The sequence below is a fragment of the Lycorma delicatula genome, chromosome 2 (genome assembly GCF_047948215.1).
Source record: "Lycorma delicatula isolate Av1 chromosome 2, ASM4794821v1, whole genome shotgun sequence".
In the NCBI taxonomy this organism is placed as follows: domain Eukaryota; kingdom Metazoa; phylum Arthropoda; class Insecta; order Hemiptera; family Fulgoridae; genus Lycorma; species Lycorma delicatula.
The window spans coordinates 19,538,057-19,557,423 of record NC_134456.1 but is presented as its reverse complement, the minus strand read 5'-3'; the positions used below and the strand labels follow the sequence as shown (position 1 = coordinate 19,557,423).

General features: G+C 26.6%; 1 protein-coding gene across 6 annotated transcripts in view; it reads right to left on the bottom strand.

Annotated features, from left to right (window-relative positions):
- The window catches only part of LOC142320527 (calpain-B-like), a 250,197-nt gene that overhangs the window by 10,916 nt on the left and 219,914 nt on the right, over positions 1-19,367 (bottom strand). For 4 of the 6 annotated variants that reach the window (XM_075358411.1, XM_075358415.1, XM_075358412.1 and 1 more), the window contains 5 exons: positions 16,995-17,212; positions 14,448-14,490; positions 11,277-11,421; positions 5,173-5,271; positions 1,778-1,905 (listed from right to left, as the gene is read on the bottom strand). In XM_075358411.1, coding sequence (XP_075214526.1) covers positions 1,778-1,905; positions 5,173-5,271; positions 11,277-11,421; positions 14,448-14,490; positions 16,995-17,212 — 633 coding nt within the window. Of the gene's footprint in view, positions 1-1,777; positions 1,906-5,172; positions 5,272-11,276; positions 11,422-14,447; positions 14,491-16,990; positions 17,213-19,367 lie in introns of those variants that run through there. The other 2 variants (XM_075358413.1, XM_075358416.1) reach the window with 2 other exon arrangements.

Below are 19,367 nucleotides of genomic sequence, written 5' to 3'. Positions count from 1 at the left end.
AATTTCATTTTTCATTTCATTTTTTGTAATAAGCAAGTGTTAATAATAATAGTAATAATAGATAAAATGAGATGCCACTAGAATAGCAAGTTACATAATGTTAAATTCATTAACTTAGAGGATTCATTTAAGTTAAAAAAACAAATCTATAATTCATAAAACTCCTAAAAATACTCCATTACTGCAAGTGCTTTCCACTTCTATTGGAACAAAGTAATATTTTCACACATAGTTTCAGAACAATCATCAAATATGAGTACATAAGAAACAGACAACTAGCTTCTAATTCTGTACCTAATAGTCACGCTGTTAGTGTTCCACAATGTTAAACCCTAAAAAACAAAAAAACTATGTTATGTAAAAAAACAGCATAACCATGTTTAAAGAAAGTCATACATAATTTTTCTGTTTGTTCATTGGCAGCTGAAAAAATGTCACCATTTAAATGACCAAAGCTAGTGCAACATTCATAAAATTATTCAATTTAGCAGATATTTTGATCAAATCAATAATGCAGTTCAAATAAAACTAAACAAAACAGATTTACATATACAAATTATATTAAAACAACTTTTGTTTATATGAAACTTGTTAAGACTCACCCTCTTTTTCTAGTTATGAATTTATAAATACATAAACTGTCTGTTCTTCTTACTCTTTTGTAAAAGTAAATAAATTTGTATATTCAGCTAGCCTATTCTATCGGCTGATATTTTATATTAGTATTAATTACTATTAATACATTGTTCAGTCTAAATTTAGATTTCATTCTGTCATGTACAGTTTCATTAACAATGTAATCTTCTTTTAATATAACTCAAACTAAAATGTTAGACATGTAACGACTATTGCAACTAATTAAAATTAATATTTATTTATCAACTGGACAATGTCTTTTATTTATTACAAAATATGAACCAGCAAAATTAATATATAGAGTAATTACACCTGATGTATTACACTGAAGCTGTTAGTTATTCGAACAAAACTATACAGTACAAAATTTTCCAGGAGTAAAAGGAAATGTGAAAATGTTACCAATCATTAAAATTAAGGATCTGATTTAATTGTACCTGTAGCTATCAAAATAGTAAATCTAAAATTTAAGTATGATAATGTAGTATGTAAGTTATATGTACACTTTTTAGGGTACATTAGCTGTTATTCCCCTCTCAATTTTTTTAATATTTAAGACCCATATATATAATATATGACCCAACTTTATATAATAAATAAATATAATTATAAATATAATCTAATCATACATAACCCACGTTCGCTTCAAAGGTTAGCGAGCGAAGCGAGTGTAGGTTAAGTTTGGTTCAATTATATTTATACTTTTACATTTATTTCTTATATAATCTAACCAAACTTAACCTATGCTCGTTTTGCTTGCTAACCTTGACTAGCAAACGAAATTAGTGATCGATGCGAGCATAAGTTAAGTTTAGTTCGATTAAATTTATACTTTCAGATTTACTTATTATACAAATTTATATGGGTCTTGCATAAATAAAAATTGCGTGGGATAACAGAAATGTACCTTTTTTAGGGAACCAATTTTTTGTTTTAGATTTCTTTTGTATACTTATAAATTTTATTAGGTTATAATAATATTTTAAACTTATCACAAATAAGCATACAAATTATCAGACTCAATCATTCAGTTTATTCAATTATCTAAGTGAATATTTTAAATTAAATAGAAACAAATTTCTTTTAGACTACAACATATAATTAATTATTTAATCTAGATTAATAAAAGATAAATACATACCCTCCATTTTCTGACATCTATCCACAAATGCTTAAACTCATCAAATCCAAGTTTGCCAGATCGATCATAATCCATCATTGCAATCATACTTCGACAAACATCTTTTGAAAAACCTTCTGGTGGTAGTTCTGAAAACAAATTTCATTCTCTTTTTATTGTAATAATTATATTATTAGAGTTCAGCTTTATGTTTATAAAGAAGCTGTAAGATAATTTTTTTTTGAGTAATATTTTATAGCAATATATATATATATATATATATATATATCATATTTATTATTATTTTTCAGTTAAGAATAATACACCATCAACAAATTTCAGTTAACATTATCCTTTAAAAGGAAAAAAGGACACTTTTTCATAAAAATTATACAGATTATTGGTGTTTACAGTTTACTTACCTCTGTTGTTTTTTTCAAATGAATTACCAACATCGGTTCAAAGGTTAATGTTTAAAATGATATGGGACTCGAGAAATTCATACAGTGATTATATAAATATTGTGAAAATCTAAAGCTCAGAAAAAACAAAATTAAACTATTTATTTATCATTAATGAAATAAAAGCATTTCTAGTAAATTCTCATAAACAGAAAATTTCCTACTTTACATCAATCCATATCTGGCAGGCATGGACTAACTCACATTTAAGGAAAATTGTTGTTTTTTTCTAAAATTTAACATTATATATACACTACAGAAAATAAAATGTAACTAGAAAATGAATTTTAATCCAATTAAATAAAATTTAACTACTTTTAGTGAAACCCACGCAACTTTAGTGCTTTCATCCAAGTCATCAAATTCCAAATCATCCAATCTTTCACCAAAGTTTTTGGCGAAAATGTTAGTATTGAAATGTAGTAAAAGGGAATTTAATCATATACTCATAAAATACAAAATTTCGGTGAGTACAATTAAATTTTATTTTTATTTTTTTTAATGAAAGTGAAACTAACTACACTATCCAAACTATTATAATATTTCAAAAAGTATTATAATTACTAGGCTACAATAATAAGAATTATTATTACTATTCTAATTATACTCTTTTGAGAGTTTGCATCAATGCAATTTTTGAACATCTTTTCTACATTTACTAATTACTCATAATTAGGTTCACAAATGAAAAATTGTTCTATTAAATATATTAAGAAATTTACTATTTTAACAATAGATTATAAGTGAGAAGTACTTCTAACTTTTATGACATATAATTCTTGGATACTGCATTGAAAAAACATGTTATAATCCAAACCTAATTTTTTTACAATAATACATCTATATGTAAATGTAGCACATATGTAGTACAGGCACCCCTAAATGATCAAAAATCAATAATTACAAATAACACTTAGCCAGAAAAAAAATTATGTGTATTGTAGAAGTAAACAAGACGGTTTTGTAGTATACATTAACAAAGAAAAACAAAATGAAACAAATAACATGCAGTCTGAGATGCAACTATTGATGGTAAAGTCAACAAAGTAAGTAATTATAAGCAATGTACCACAGAATACTAGTAATAATCATACATAAATACAAACTCATCACAATTTACTTAAGATAAAACAATAACGTGCAAACACAGTGTAGTAACTAAATCACAATCAAAAAACACAAGTTATTTGTTTGAAAAAGTAAAATTACTAGTTAATTTTATTGAATTTAACCAATACAATTATAATCTAATGTATATAATTAACTGCACATAAATCAAAATAAGTGTATACAGAACAACTGATATTAATCTATTAAAAAAAAAATTTCTGGTTCTTTTGGCATTACACCATACACATTTTATCAAATTACCTACTATCAACAATACACAATAATATCAACAAATAAAATAATGCATTATTACTAAGCAATTATAGATCAACACAAATATAATATAAATCATTATATTTCTCAACTAATTCAACTTAAACAGAAAAAATATTCTAAAATTAATATTTAATAAACCACAACTAAAACTAAAAATATTCCTCTTCGGTTATTTTCACCCAAGATCCATGAACATCAGTGCATATCAAAGGCACTTTTATGAAAAATATGATTTTTTTTTATAAAAAGCAGAATAGAAATATAATTTTCTAAGTAAGGCTTAGAAAATTATTAAGCTTATTATATTAAGCTTAAGAATAAGCAGAGATAGCAATTTGGGGTTGTAAGGAACCCCTTAATGGAAAAAATATATATAAATAAAACAAACCAAATATTATAAGTAAAAACATAAGAAATTATAAGAAACAAACATAAAAATACAAATTAGAAAATAATGATGATGCTTGCAATATACACGCATGTATACAAGGGTTGGTCAGCAAAAAAGGGAAAATGGCAAAGGCAAAAATCTATAATTATATGTAAGACATATCAATATTTAAAAAATGGCAAGTTTTAATCTTACAGTTATTTATTAATGATTTAAGGAAATTTTTTTTATATCATAAAATGATTTTTTGTTAGATTTCAATAATTTTTGTAGGTAGAAGTTGTGGATTATTATTAAGTTTAATTTTAACCTTTATGGATCAGAAATAACAAATACATGTTTTTATCAGTATTTCTTGTTAGGAACATCATAAATTAAGAATTAGCTCATAAAATAGGGATGATTTGCAGTTTTCTTTCAGTCTGAAAGTTACGTAAATAAAGATATCAAGTTTTAATGTTTAAAAAAAGTGAAAATAATTAAATATCTAAGCTTACTATTTAATAAATACTTGTAATATTATATTATGTCCTTAATATTATAATGGATGGAGACAGTTTTATACATTTAAGTTCATATTTATATTTGTTAACAATAATAAAATAGTGATCTAATATGGTTGCTATTTAGAATAAAACCAAGATTAAGTAAATATCTGACTGATAACCTTAAATTTCCAGAATTGAAACAAATTATTAAACATCCCACCTCTATTAGAAGAATAGTTAAACAGAAACAGCAACTGATTCAATTAAAACGGTATTTAAACATTACATTTTAAACTTACATAAAGATCTGCTTCTTAATGCTAATATAACACAGGATATGTATACAAACATACATACAGAAATAATCGGATGATACTGATATATTTAATTTGAATTAATAAAAATAATAATTAAAAAAATGATAAAATTGTTAAAAAACAAAACCTGAATTCAAACAGTATGGTAGCACAATAATTTTCATACAAATGCTTGATGTGTTTGCAAAGCCATTTTTTATCAGATAAATATATAAACTGTGTACAATTTCTAGGATGTGGGAAATATAAAAAGGAACATTACATTAAGTCACACAATTATAAAAAAATGAATGAACACAGAACATGTGTTTCACATCCTTATTAAAGTGAATTATGTGTTGAATAAACACATTTTGTAAAAACATATGCTTACCAAATGCTTGTGCAAAAGGTGTATCCTGACATAATGATCCACAGAATGTAGACAGAATTTGTTGAATAAGACTGCTCGGGCCTGTTGTATTGGGTATCTCTGATAACACAACATGGCATTAAAATAACAACATTAACCTAAACTAGCATCCAAGGTAAAAAAAAAACACAAAATAAACAAAAAAAAAAATACTCAAAAGAACACACAATGAATTTACATTAATAAATTAAAGAGTTACAATACATTATAAAATACATAAAAAATTGAATATTTACAAACAAATCAATTTAGTCAACAAAAATAAGAAGAATAAGAAATAAAGAGTGAGTAGGAAAAATGAGTTGAATGAGACAAATGGAATAACAGAAAGGAACAAAATTCAGAAACACTTGAAAAATGTCATATTTATAAATAAAAAAAGATTCACTTCCTAAAAAGGGAATACAGATGAACTTTATAATCACAACCCATGTTCTGTGGGACAGATCTGAATGTTAATTAAAAATGGAACAGGGTAGATCAAAGAAATACCTTTGCATTTTATATATATATATATATATATAATAAAAACAAATTTGAGAACAATTTTATTACAAACATATTAACAAATAAAATTCAATTTTTACTGTAAATCTTTCTTGAGGGCCCAGAATTCTTAAAGATAATAGTCATTTAAAAAACTAACTCTTGGAATCAGGAAAATAAATAAGTTTTGATAACTATGCAGCTTTGAAACAAAGTACAGAAGCCAGTAACAATATTAATTGATAACAAATATCAAGTTACCAAGTACCAAGTAGTAAGATACTACTTGGAAAATTTATGTATCAAATTAAATCGCACAAGAATTAGCTGTCAATTAAGCACAAATTATTTATCACAGTTCAATTTTAAAGATAAATCAAAAGTTCACAACTTGATATCAAATCAATGGAAGCAAATTAAATACAGTTATCAAAATCTAAATTTTATAAAATCAGTCATTTTTAATTTTAAATGACCTATGTATAATATAATTTATGATGGCAACTTTATTTTTTTAATAAATTATGCTACTGACAAGATAAGGCAATGGCACTGTGTGTAATATCTCAAGATAGAATGTAATTATTGCAAATTAACTTTCACAGGGCTTTGTTGGTTTTTAAATGTAAATTAATCATGTAATTTGTATAAAAAAAAATCAAGTTAAAATGCAAGTGTGTGTTCTAGTTTGCTCAAAAATTTACTGTTTATTTAATATAAATGAACCATCTAATTATTTTTATTACTGCAACTTATTTTTTAAACAAGTAAGGATTTGCTAACATGATATCAAAAAGCAGTAAATCCCTATGCAAGATAGATCCTTGATACTTGGCAAAGCAGTAATCTTGATACTTTTGTTTTTCAAAGTAGCAATGCTGTCTTGATATTAAGTCAAAAGACTCTTAATTTATTTAAAAAAATAAAATTCCTAAACTTGGAATTATTCCAAGTTTAGGAATAATTATTCCTAAACTTGGAAGTGAAACTTGGACAATCTGAGAAGAACAGATTAGAAGCTTTTGAAATGTGGTGCTATAGGAGAATGTTAAAAATCAGATGGGTGGATAAACTGACAAATGAAGAGGTATTGCGGCAAAGAGATGTAGAAAGAAGCATTTGGAAAAATATAGTTAACAGAAGAGAGAGACTTATAGGCCACATACTAAGACATCTTGGAATAGTCACTTTAATATTGGAAGGACAGGTAGAAGGAAAAAATTGTGTAGGCAGGCCATGTTTGGAATATGTAAAACAAATTGTTAGGGATGTAGGATGTAGGGGGTACACCGAAATGAAACGACTAGCACTAGATAGGGAATCTTGGAGAGCTGCATCAAACTAAAAATGACTGAAGACAAAAAAAAAAAATTCCTAAAAAAATTGGACAGTTCATTAATGGGTAAAAAGCAGCTTATTTTCATATGAGTTAGAACATCTTCATACACATAGATTAAGTTTTTCTAGAGAAAAACATAATGTCGTATAATGTGTTCAAGAGAACCATCAATTAAAAATTAATTTTTTTAATAATAAAGCTACTAGAATAAATCGCAAAAGTTAGATTTCAATAAGTTTAATCTAACTCTATAATTTTAAATGGTCCTGCCAACTTGGCAATAAGTTAGCAAGCAATAAGTTACAAAAAAAAAATTAATAATATAATTTTTTAATTTTTACTGTAAGTGTATAATTCTCCAAAAATTCATGATTTTTAAAAAGTGATAATAATTAACACACAGTATGAGTCACTACTTAATATTAACTAAGAGAGTGGTGACCATTGTTATCTCTTACAGAATCAATGAATTCTTAAGAGTCAATATCTTTCAGCAGAAATGGAATGAACTGTTAGATTTTGTAAAGTATCAATGATATTGTAATTTTTATAGTAGTGCAGCTGTAAATAAACAACAATTAAACTGAATAGACTCTACTACATGGGTAGGAATGTACAAACACTTTACAGTTCATATACATGTACAGACACAATATTTTGTGCTGAAATGAATGCAGATTTCAAAACGCTTGATAACTTCTGCAGACATTACAATTTAATCAAATTACATTTTCTGAGATATTAAAGAGAGCAGAAATTAATGTATATGATTACAACTATGAATGAATCTAAATTTACTACTTAAAAAAAAGTTAATAATTTTCTGACATTACCACCATTGATTAAAATTTATCTGCTACTTACCAAGATTTATTTTCTATATTAAAAATTATCATGAGTAACATGATAATGAAGAAATTGAAAAATTGAGGACTTTTTAATGAAATATTGTTTTAGTAAAAGAAATGCAAATTCATTAAAAAAAAAAAATTAAAAGCGCTACAATAAAATTAAAAATCCATCTTTTATGTTCCACAAAGTAAAATATTATTATTACATCATAGGAAAAAGAAAACTAATTTGGTAAAAGAAAATCTTCAGTTTAAAAAGTAAGTAATAGTGACATAGTACAGACAGCACAATCTGTGCTTATACTATTTAATGTAGAATTCTAATTGTCTAATTTATGTGTTTTGTCTTAATAAAAAACGACCAATATTTTATAGAAGCTAAAAAATAATTCATGCATTTGTATTAAGTAATATGTATACTAATCATACTAATATCCCATAAGATGTCACTAGAAATTATATCCAAATGGTGCCACTGGATACTTTCGTGAAGTTTGGTAACCTCCCAGAAGGTAAGTAATAAATTTAGCTAGGTTTCTTTGATATCAAAAAATTAATAAGGAAAAATCACATATCAAATAAATAATTCATGTTTAGATTATTAAAAAAAATCAAATATTTTTTTAAAATAAAAATGCTTATGTTCTTTTTTTAACCAGTTATACTATTAGAGTAGATGCTTGAATATTATATACTCAATATTAATACTCATAATAAATAAAAAATACCAAGAAAAACTTAAAATTAGAAGATTATAACCAAAGAATTTGTGTAAAATTATATCTTTATATAGTAAATATATCTTTGTAATACTGAAGATTTCTTTCAATAAGATTTTGATTAGTTAATACTGGGAAATATCAAATTAAAAGTAAAAATGTGGATTTGTAGAAAATTAACTGAAAGCAAATAATGTTAGGGGAGAAAAGTATTGCATAAATATTTTGATGAGAACAATAAAATTTGGTGGGCTTCTTTTTGCTGTTTTACAACAGAACTTATAGGATGATGGGTCAATATATTACTATTTTCTTTTTTTAATACTCACCAATTATAATTAAAAGTTGATAACTTTTCTATTTAATAGAAGTTAAATAAATATACTGATAATGCATATTAGGATTTTTTAGTAGGTTTTACTGTACTGGTTAGGTAATAAATATTGTAAGGCAAAACCATATTTAATAATAAAAAATGCAATCAAGTAACAGTTACTCAAGAATTTTTCAATCACAAAAAAATTACTTATTAATCAAATGATGTATATTACATACAAAGATTAAATTAAATCAAATCAGATTAGGTTAAAAAAATGCAATAAATGATAAAACATTTATCACTTTGAGTGTGATGAGCTGCACATACTAAAAAAAAATCACTTGTATAAGAAATACACGTGACATTACATTTTCTTAAAAATAACTGAAAACAAAATGTTAAATTAAATGTAACTGATTTTGTAATAATTATCAGATAGAAAAATATCAAATTAAAATTATTTTTAATTTTTTGGTTAATATAAATTTTAAACAAAAAAACTTTATTTTTGTAAAATTGTTGTAATAATAATAATCTAAGTGATGATATATGAGTTTTATAAAACTCCAGTGTTCTTTTGAATATTTGTGTTAAAATTCATCACAACAGAAAAGTTAGTAAATAAGTAAATCATAACACAATATATCATAATACAAAACTAAAGCAAAAACAGAGCATATACCTGCCTACAAAAATAAAATTAATGTGAATGATATCTACATAAAATAAACAATGAGTATATGAAAAAATAGGATGGATTAAAAAGCAATTTTTACAGATTGTACACAAATCGTTTTACAAATAAAAAAAGAACCTGGAAGTGATGACTGAAAAAAATATTCAAGGAGCAGCAGCAGACTACTCCAAAAGACATTCACAGATAGTCATAAAATTATATTTTCACTGCATGAACAGTTGCAGGAATAACACTGAATAAGAGCAGGCAGCTTTTTTTGCAGTATTTTTGAATTAGGCAGCATCTTTTGATGGACAGGAGGGAGGATCTATGGAGGATGCTGCAGGAAAATTAGAGTAACAGGTGATAAAAGTGATAGCTTTAGTCCATTGCACTTGTCCTCAGTTATTTATCTAAAGTTGTAGAAAAATTAAATTACCTCAGACCTAACGGCTTAATTTTTTATCAGATTTACCATATAATATCCATAGCCTTTTAGTTTTTAGGTCTATAAAACCATATTATACATGTTACTATTATATTATATTATATCATGTTACTATACAACTTATTATACATATATCTACATTTCTGGGTCAGAATACTGGCCAGTTATAACTAAATTAGTATTTCAAGTAATAGAAAAATGAATGATATATTTAATGAAATAATCCAGGCAGGGAAAGAAATTTTAAAATCCAAAAGTCTGTTGTCAAAAGAACATCAAGAAAAATCAATTATAGTTATTTATTTTTAAAATGTTGGATGTTAAGGGAAAGAATTCCAAGAAGAAATGGAGAAGAAAATGCTAGAGGCGGATCCAGAACAAGTGCAGAGGGTGACTGGGTAATGTCTGCAATATATATTTCAATGAAACTGCAAGGGTAAGAAAATACAATATTATTTAAAATAATACTATCATTAAAATTAGATACAAAATAACAATAATAAAAGTAAAATTTTAAATTATTAATACAACAAAAGATACAATATAAAATTCCAAACATAAAGCTGAATTTATTTATACTGTATATGAATAAATCTAGTAACAAAAAATTGTGAAATAAATTGTTAAAATATAACTGAAATCACTCTCAGCAAGTCAGCAAGTACTGTAGTGAATATTGTTAAGTTTGAATTAATAAAATTAATGTTAACAAAAAATAAAATGCAAACTGTCAAAAAAATGGAATCAACGATAATACTGCATAACATGACCAAAAGCTTTAGGTTATTTCGTAAACTGACAAAAGTAGTATTATAAAGCACAAACTGAAAATAAAATTAATTAATTAATATATTTATATATAAAACATTTAACACTGCAAAATAAATTTGTATAACATGCTTGTAATCAACAAAATATACCTTTAGTCGGCAGATAAAATTATATTGATATATTGATACAATGCACAATACGCACCAAAGTAACTCTAAAGTAGAGCAGATCTCCTACAGTTATCTCACAGGTCATAAGAAAATATACAGGAAAATAAATATTTGTAGAAAATTAAGTTTAAAAACCAATTTTTCTATAAGCTAAGTTTCTATAAGTTAAATTTTTTTTTTATAGCTCATGTATAGAAACTATAAAATTGAAATCTACATTTAATTGGCATAACTTCAAATCTGCATTTACAGTATGAAAACAAGTACATAAAAATGTAAAATTTACCATTCCTCATAGCGTAATCAAGAATCTCTTTAAGTTCCATCCAATCAACTTCCATATCATCACCAGCCAACTTTCCAAAAAACTGTTTAATTCTTTCCTCAGATTCTTTTTTCTCTTCTGGTTCTTCAGGTTCTTCTTCTTTTATCTGAAATAGAAACAATACATTTTTCACAAAATTATTCCCTTAAATGCACATTCTGTCTTAAGAGAAAGTATAAGCAGTTTATTCATTTATATTTATTGAAATTGAGGTAACCTAACTCTTTTTTGTACAGAAAAAGAGTAAATTGAAAATGACAGTACATTATGTTTTTACTCAATCTAGTTGTAAAATTTAAAAAACTTTTTAGTGCCACAATTCAAATTAACATTTGTCATATCCAGCTAGTGACCTGTTGATACAACTCAACACAGTTCTTTTATTTCTATTAGTCAAAGAAAAATTCACTGTTTTGTTTTAAAAGTTGTGCATTATCAAAAGTAATATTTCAAGAAAAATCTTTATGTTAAAAGTTACATAATTTTATCAAAGAAAGCCAAAAATATAAAAAACAAAGTGTCTAATAAATTTTTGTTAATAAGTTACATAAAAAATAACTATGTTTTATATAGCTTTATATACATATTATTTTATCAAACATTACACCCACTGTAATAAATAATTATTATATAATAATAATATCTGGTGGTATGTATCTATTATATGTATCTGGTGGTATAGATAATAATATCTATACCACCAGATACCGACAAACAAAAAATCCTTAAATGGATGATAAAAAGTATGAGCACTTACCTATTTATCTAAAGTACTTTCAAAGCATCAGCTCAATCATCAACAGACTTAATTTATAAAATACACATAATTAAAATATGAAAATTAAAAATATTACTTTTAAAATTACATACAGTAAAAAAACATTAAAAATGTCAGTATGTATATACTGTTGTCATATTTAAAAACATCCTATACCTACCATGGTATGATACAGAATTGTATTATCAAATCATTTAATCAATTGTTATACCAGGTCCGTCAAATTTATCAAATTCATTTTGTTTATTAATAAGTTTATTTTTATTTTTATATTAATATAATATTTTTCCAATATATTAATTTCCTTAACCTCCCGTTATATGTTCGATAGTTTCTTTGAATTGTAGGCCCTTTTCTGCACATATCTATTTCTATATTCTCTTTCATGATGTTTGTAGTTTTTCATTACAATTAATTTATCTTGTATGGATAGAGAAAATCCTTCAGTCCCTGGGAATAGTTGTCCTGTTGTGAGCCAATTATATGATAATGTTCGGTTTCTGTCTGGGTGTTGCATTATGTTGTACTGATTACCATAGGTGCTTTTCTTGCTCATGATTACACGGCGTCAACATAACACACTCCTTGCTCATTTAAAAGCCCAGAGCACAGGCTTCTTTCTTAGATGTCAGATTTTTTGTTGATATGCCTTGAAGTTCAAGCCAGTATCATCAGCACTGTAAACTTGTTGGGGAGAATATTTTTCGCGTAATAATAAATCAGAAAACTCTCTCTAGTACTTGTGCTACAGTATGATCTGCTGACAGGTGCTCCTCTGTGATAATTAACTGGTGAATCCCATGATGTTTCCTCCACCTATCTATCCACCCAATGCTTGCTGTAAATGAATCATCACCATTTATCAATGTATTGAGATAAATAGTCTTCTCTTGAATAAGAGGTCAACTTAAGAGTGTGCCCTTTTTCTCTCTCCTGTGTAAACCACAGAAAGAGGGCTTCATCAACCTTTTCATACTGTGACGGTCTTGATGTATGTTGGCCTTCAAAAGTTTTTTTTTTGAAGAAGATGCAAAGAATTGTTGAATTTTTGTACTTCACTAATTGTGGCTTTTCCTACCGAACTACATAGACAATTTTGTTGCACTCTCACATTTACTTAAGCAATTCAAAACTTCTAGCTTATCTTTAAGTGTACATTTAGTATGTTTCATCTTCAACATTCGTTCTGCCTTCACTAAAAATTTTATGCCACCGATAAACTTGAGCTCTTGACATAACCTCCTCTCCAAAAAAGCCTTCTGAAGCTTACCATAAGTTGTCGTTGCGTTTTCACCCAATTTAACGCAAAAAGAAATGGCATACCATTGAGCAATATTTTGCGGTTTCATTTCTGTGACGAGAGACACAAACACATGTTCACTTGTTACAGCACAACTCACGACTGAGCAGTTGCATCAATGTGCTGCTTGGACTAAAAGTAGCTTATAGACCAAGGTCAAAGATGTGGCAACCCTGTAGCTTGTGTAGGCACACCGCCTACACAAGCTGCAGGGTTGCCACATCTTGCAAAGAAAAATCAGTCTCATTACTTTATTGTTGCATCTCGTATTTGATTAAAAATGAACAATCCTTGACAAAAAACAAATTAAAATTAAATATTGCATACAGATTTGAAAACTAAATTCTTACTAAAATACGTAATGTGGATATATGGAGATGTAAAAATAAAGTTTTAAATATAAATACACATTTTTTCCACAATGGTTCATTCTTACACATACCATACTAAATGCAATTCTTAAAACTGAAAACTAAAAAAATGCTTTTTATGTATAATTTACAACAACAAAAAAATATATCAAAGATGAAGTAATTCTCCAAATACACTATATTCTGCTAGGTGCTCTTTGACTTCATCTAATGGTATTTGGTAGTTTCTTATTTATAAAAAAAATTATAGTGGTTAGATAAAAAATTATATAATCTAAATCTAAATAATACAAATTTTTCTAATAATAGAACTATTAAAATATTAATAATATTTTTTCTGGAAGAGTCAGAAATAAATGACAATGGTAATGAATTTAGGAAAAGATGATCAAAAATATCACTTATCAGGTTCTGCTAATAAGCAGACTGACCTAGAATATTCTTAGACGCAAAAAATAAAAGAATAGAATGCCACAGGCCTATATCCAATGTCACATTTTGGTAATAGTTTTTATACAATATATTTTTATATGTTAATTGATATAGGACAGTTTTCCCTGCTATTGCATGCTAATGCATGCTATTGGCTTTTAACAATCAATGCAGCTGAAACCACTTAAAGATTAATTTATGTATGCAATAATTAACACTTCTGATACTGTTATTACATATGACACACTTACCCTGACATCTACTTCTCCCATGCCTACATCTTCGTCATGTTCTCTGAAAATATAAAATAATAATTATTTACTCTGATGATTCAAATTATTAGGAAAAAATGAAAAAAAAATCTTTATTAAAAGTACTTATTATACAGAAGTCCCAATTAATCTGAAATAAGATTGATTTTACTGAGCTTGGATATCTGGAATTTTATAGATACATATTCCAGTATTATTCTTATTCTTTAAATTTTGGGATTCTAAACAGTTATAAACCAATACACACAACTGCATCCACACACTGTGGTAATCTTTCTATTTCCATATTACTTTGTTCCAACAGTCCATGTTCACGCATCACCCATCCAAATGTGAAAATTATGTGAATAAATAAAATTTGTTGGGAATTATTTGAAAAATTTCAAATTGTTTTATTGGCCCCAAAATGTCATCTATGTTGTGTAATAATTTAAGTTTGTAAAACTTTCACTTTAGCTGTATTTTTATAACTAGAAAAGGTTAGATATGTAGCATGTTGATTTTATACAATTTTAAATTAAATATATTTACCACTACAAAAATACATTTTGCAATTTTAATTAATTACTTGTAAATTTATAATGAGGTACTCAATTTTTCATAATTATTGTTTGTTTTAAATAGAATTTAGAGTCTTCAGGATTAAATTAGAGACTTGTAAATTAATCATGTATCAAGATATTTAAAAAAAAAATTAAGTAAAACATTAATAATGTAAAAAAAGGTTAAAACTTTCACAGCCGATGAACATGAATCAGGAGTTATGTATCTAAAATGAATTTATGCAAAAAAAGATTACATTTTAAAATCATTTATCAACAGATTTACTGCTTATAAGTAAATTACATAGCTTCTACTGTAACAAAATGAAAAGATATTTCATTTTTTCTTTTTTTTAACTAGACACAGGTTCAAAAACAACTGTGAGAAAATAAAAGTAATTATGTTTCATACAGGAATTATATACTAGTAGTTGATAAATATATTTACAACTGTTTTGGTAATTATTCCAAAAATAAAATTTTATAAAAAATATTTTTTACCATATATGAAATCGTAGTAATAATGCAGTCTCTTATGAAAGGAAAAATCTTTAGTTAATTTTTAAATAGTATAATCTAGCCTAGTATTTTTTGTATTACACTGGCTTAGCCTGTGAATAAAAATACTACTTTTCAACAGGTACACTGAGCATCATTTCATTGTTGTACAATGAAGAATCAGAAATTTTTTCATGACCTAATCATGTAAAAAATAATAACTAATGCATTATATGAATAATTCTGTAATACATCCTTCTACAGTAAACAAACAGCAGTATTTTGAATTTTATTTAACTGCGGCAAAATAATTCATTATTTAAGAAAAATCAATTAAACCCTTATAATAAGGTTATTTGGAACTAGGATAATTAGGATTCACCAAAAGACAATTCACAACAATTGTATAAGTATTACATGCCAGAAAATAATGTTAAACTAAAACAATTACTGCAGTGATCGTCAACAGAAGAATGAATTTGGACAATATTTGTTGCACAGAGACATCATTAAATAAAGCAGTTTCAAAGCCACCCATTTCACTTTACCAGACTGTTGCTAACTTTCTTCCAAAACTAATAACTTAATTGAAACAGTTACATTCTGCAGTAGTAATTTAATTAAAATGGTTTTTTCCCACTAGTAGTTGCACATCATCATTTTATCAAGATTTAAGATTTTTATTTCATTTCATTTTAGAGCTACCCTTTTGTTTAATGAATTTGCTATCTTTTAATAAACTGTAATAATGTGAAATATTATTATTTATGTAATTTTATATTCAACTATTGCAAAAACAGACTTATTTAAAAATTCAAAGCCAAAAAATTAGCTGTCCAACAAGTGCTACTTTAAATTCAAGATGGAAAATCACAAAACTAAAACATATTTCATTCTAATCTTGAATTTTCAGCAACAATCAAAACCATTATTTTCCATACGTAATAAAACTAAAATGGTACAATGTTATTGTCACTATCTCGAGGTAGTTCATCTTACCTTTGTAGTTCCAATTCCCAATCAATTGAAACAGCTATTTTTCAAAACCATTTCTTAACACAACATTTGTTTCACAAATTTATATAATACAGTTATGTTCATTTCTCCTGCCTCTAACAAATAGCTCTTTACATTACAATAATCAATTAGAAAAACATAAGGAAACAACTTTTTGTACAATTGTGAGGAAACAATGCAGGCAAATGGTTGACAGTAAAAATCAGTTCACAGTATTTTTAACATAACATCACCAATAATATTCTACTGAACATTCAAACTAAATAAGCAATAGTTTCAGTGGTAACATTGGTAAAAAAAAAAAACACATGATCTCACCATCACATAAAAAGTATTAAACATAAGATAACACAGAGTTACTTAAAAATATGATTAAAAAAAAAATCATTCATTCTGAATCATGATGTACCATTCAAGTAGTGTTATTTTAATAGTAAAATACCATAATGCAATAGAAATAACAACTTACTCCATGTTATTCTTATGCTCAGAGAAGACACGAAGGAGGAATTCACCTTCTTCATGAGGTTCAAAGGTTGAAGGAACAATACAATAAACGCCTGGTGGCAGTTTGAAACGACAGCTGACCTCACGGAGGTTAATAAATGAAGGTGAACGAGCAACTGATGGAGTTGTTCTAAAAAATTCTAAATTGAGTGGCTTAGGAAGGTTTTCAGGATCTTCTAACTGAAAACCAAGAAAAATTTTAAAACACACTTACTAAAATAAAATAAAATTTCTTTTTAATTAATTTCTTCTTTTTTAATATTTTAATACATGCTAAAATTTTCAATAATTCATTACCTCTAGTAGGTTGGCATCAAGAAAGGCAGCCAGCTGTAAAAAGCTAGTAAAATCATTTCCATCCAACCTCAAAAAAAAGAAAAGAAATTCTGACAAAAATGCAAAGAATTATTTATTAATGGAAGCAGTCAACCATGACATTATAATCATTTCAGATATAAACAATGCTAATAACCTACCAATACTATCACAGCCTGATGATACAGAAGATTTCATGATAAATGTTGAGAATTCTGAAACTTAATAAATATACTTGTGTGTGTTGGGGGGAATGTGTGCATGCACACTTTTGCCCACATTTTTTAATAAGGAAGATAAAATAGATGAAATGTTAAGTTCAGAGCCTTGGCAGGAAATGAATAACAATTCTCACACCAAACATTCCAGAGACATTGCCAGTATAGAAAAATATACACAATACAAGAATTAATACAGTGCAATAACAATGATAGTTATATTTCACAGTGGTAACTAAATTTAGGTACAACTATACCACTCTGAAATCCAAAGCAGTTCTTCTATGGCTTGATAATGGATGTGATGTCATACCTTCTTTCTCAGGTATGAGCTATACTAATACAAATCTCAGGTAAGGCAGAGGTCCAAATAATGCTCACAGATGGAGTTGCAACCTTTCCTTTCCAACCAAAAACTTTTGCAAGCACTGACCCAATGAAATTTATAAGAGATCTCTCACTATGGTATTCAATCAGTGACATGAGTAATGATCCTCAATTGTCTTTACCATAACAGTGGTACACTGAATGTATTTCCATGAACATAATTTAACATATATTCAGTTATTACATATATTCAGTATATTCACTTTCTCTGTGAGTATTATATAGCGAACTGTACTTATTATATTAGAGAATTTAAATTAACTATTTTATTTTGTCTACATTGCCAGTTAATTAAAATGGGTTCTAAGAAAAAAACATGTTTTGTTGTAAAGTGTTAAATTAGATACATAGATAAGGCAAAACACTTACAACTGTTGCCCAAGATCTCAGAACAAGTATCATGTAATGGACTGAATATGAAACAGATAAAATTAGAATTGCATATTTCAAAAAAACAATTTTATAAGTACTGCTACATCCAGATTGCATATGAAGGAAAATTACATTAAAAAACAAATGAAGTGTATTTGTGGTTTGCTTCTGTTCATGAAAAATGCAGGCCAATTTTTGAATTAAAATTACAGGAAAACCACTACATTTTCAATCTTAACTCTAGGGAGGTGAAAATTTCTTTGCAGCGTTGAATGATTAGATAAATGGAAAAAGTATGTGGCATTAAGCAGCTACTTATTATAGGTCAAAAACTTTCAACTGACAGTGAAAGTCGCTGTTTCATTTGGGACAAAATAAAAAAACAGGTTAATTAAGAAGAGTACTCTCTAGACCAAATTTACAAATTTCTGAATTTCAGATTGCTTCCTAAGAAAATATTAACTTATACAAAAGAAACTAAAGTGCTGTGCTTTAAAAAAAAGGAAAGAAGGAATTATACTTTTATCTTGCTCAAGTACATATCAGAATCACAAGTTAAAGTTTCTTATATTGGGGAAATTTAAAAAGCCCAGTGCTTTCAAAATCATTACTCTTAAATGATTTCTGACCTCTTAATCCACACAAAAAAGTGCCTGGATAGATAACAATACCTTTAAGGCCTGAGATGGTAACACTCTATCACACAAAGATGAGAAAGTATAGTCAAAGGTGATATTAAAGCATTATTTCTGACAATAAATGTCTTATTCAACCTGTTAACCAAAAGACCATTAGAGCACTAAAGATTTACAAACAAAAGATGCTTAGTATCTGTTAGGAGTAGTCAAACACAGAAAACTGACTAGATTTTGAAAAATCAAGTAAAAAATGTCATAATGAAATTATGGTGTGAAATTAAAATATAAATCATGGCAAAACATTATTTCTTCTGAAGAAACAGATGAAATTGTTTGCAAAGGTAACCTTAGTTTGGGGGGGGGGGGATGTAAACTCTGCAACCTTAGTTCTTTAAAATGGTAAAC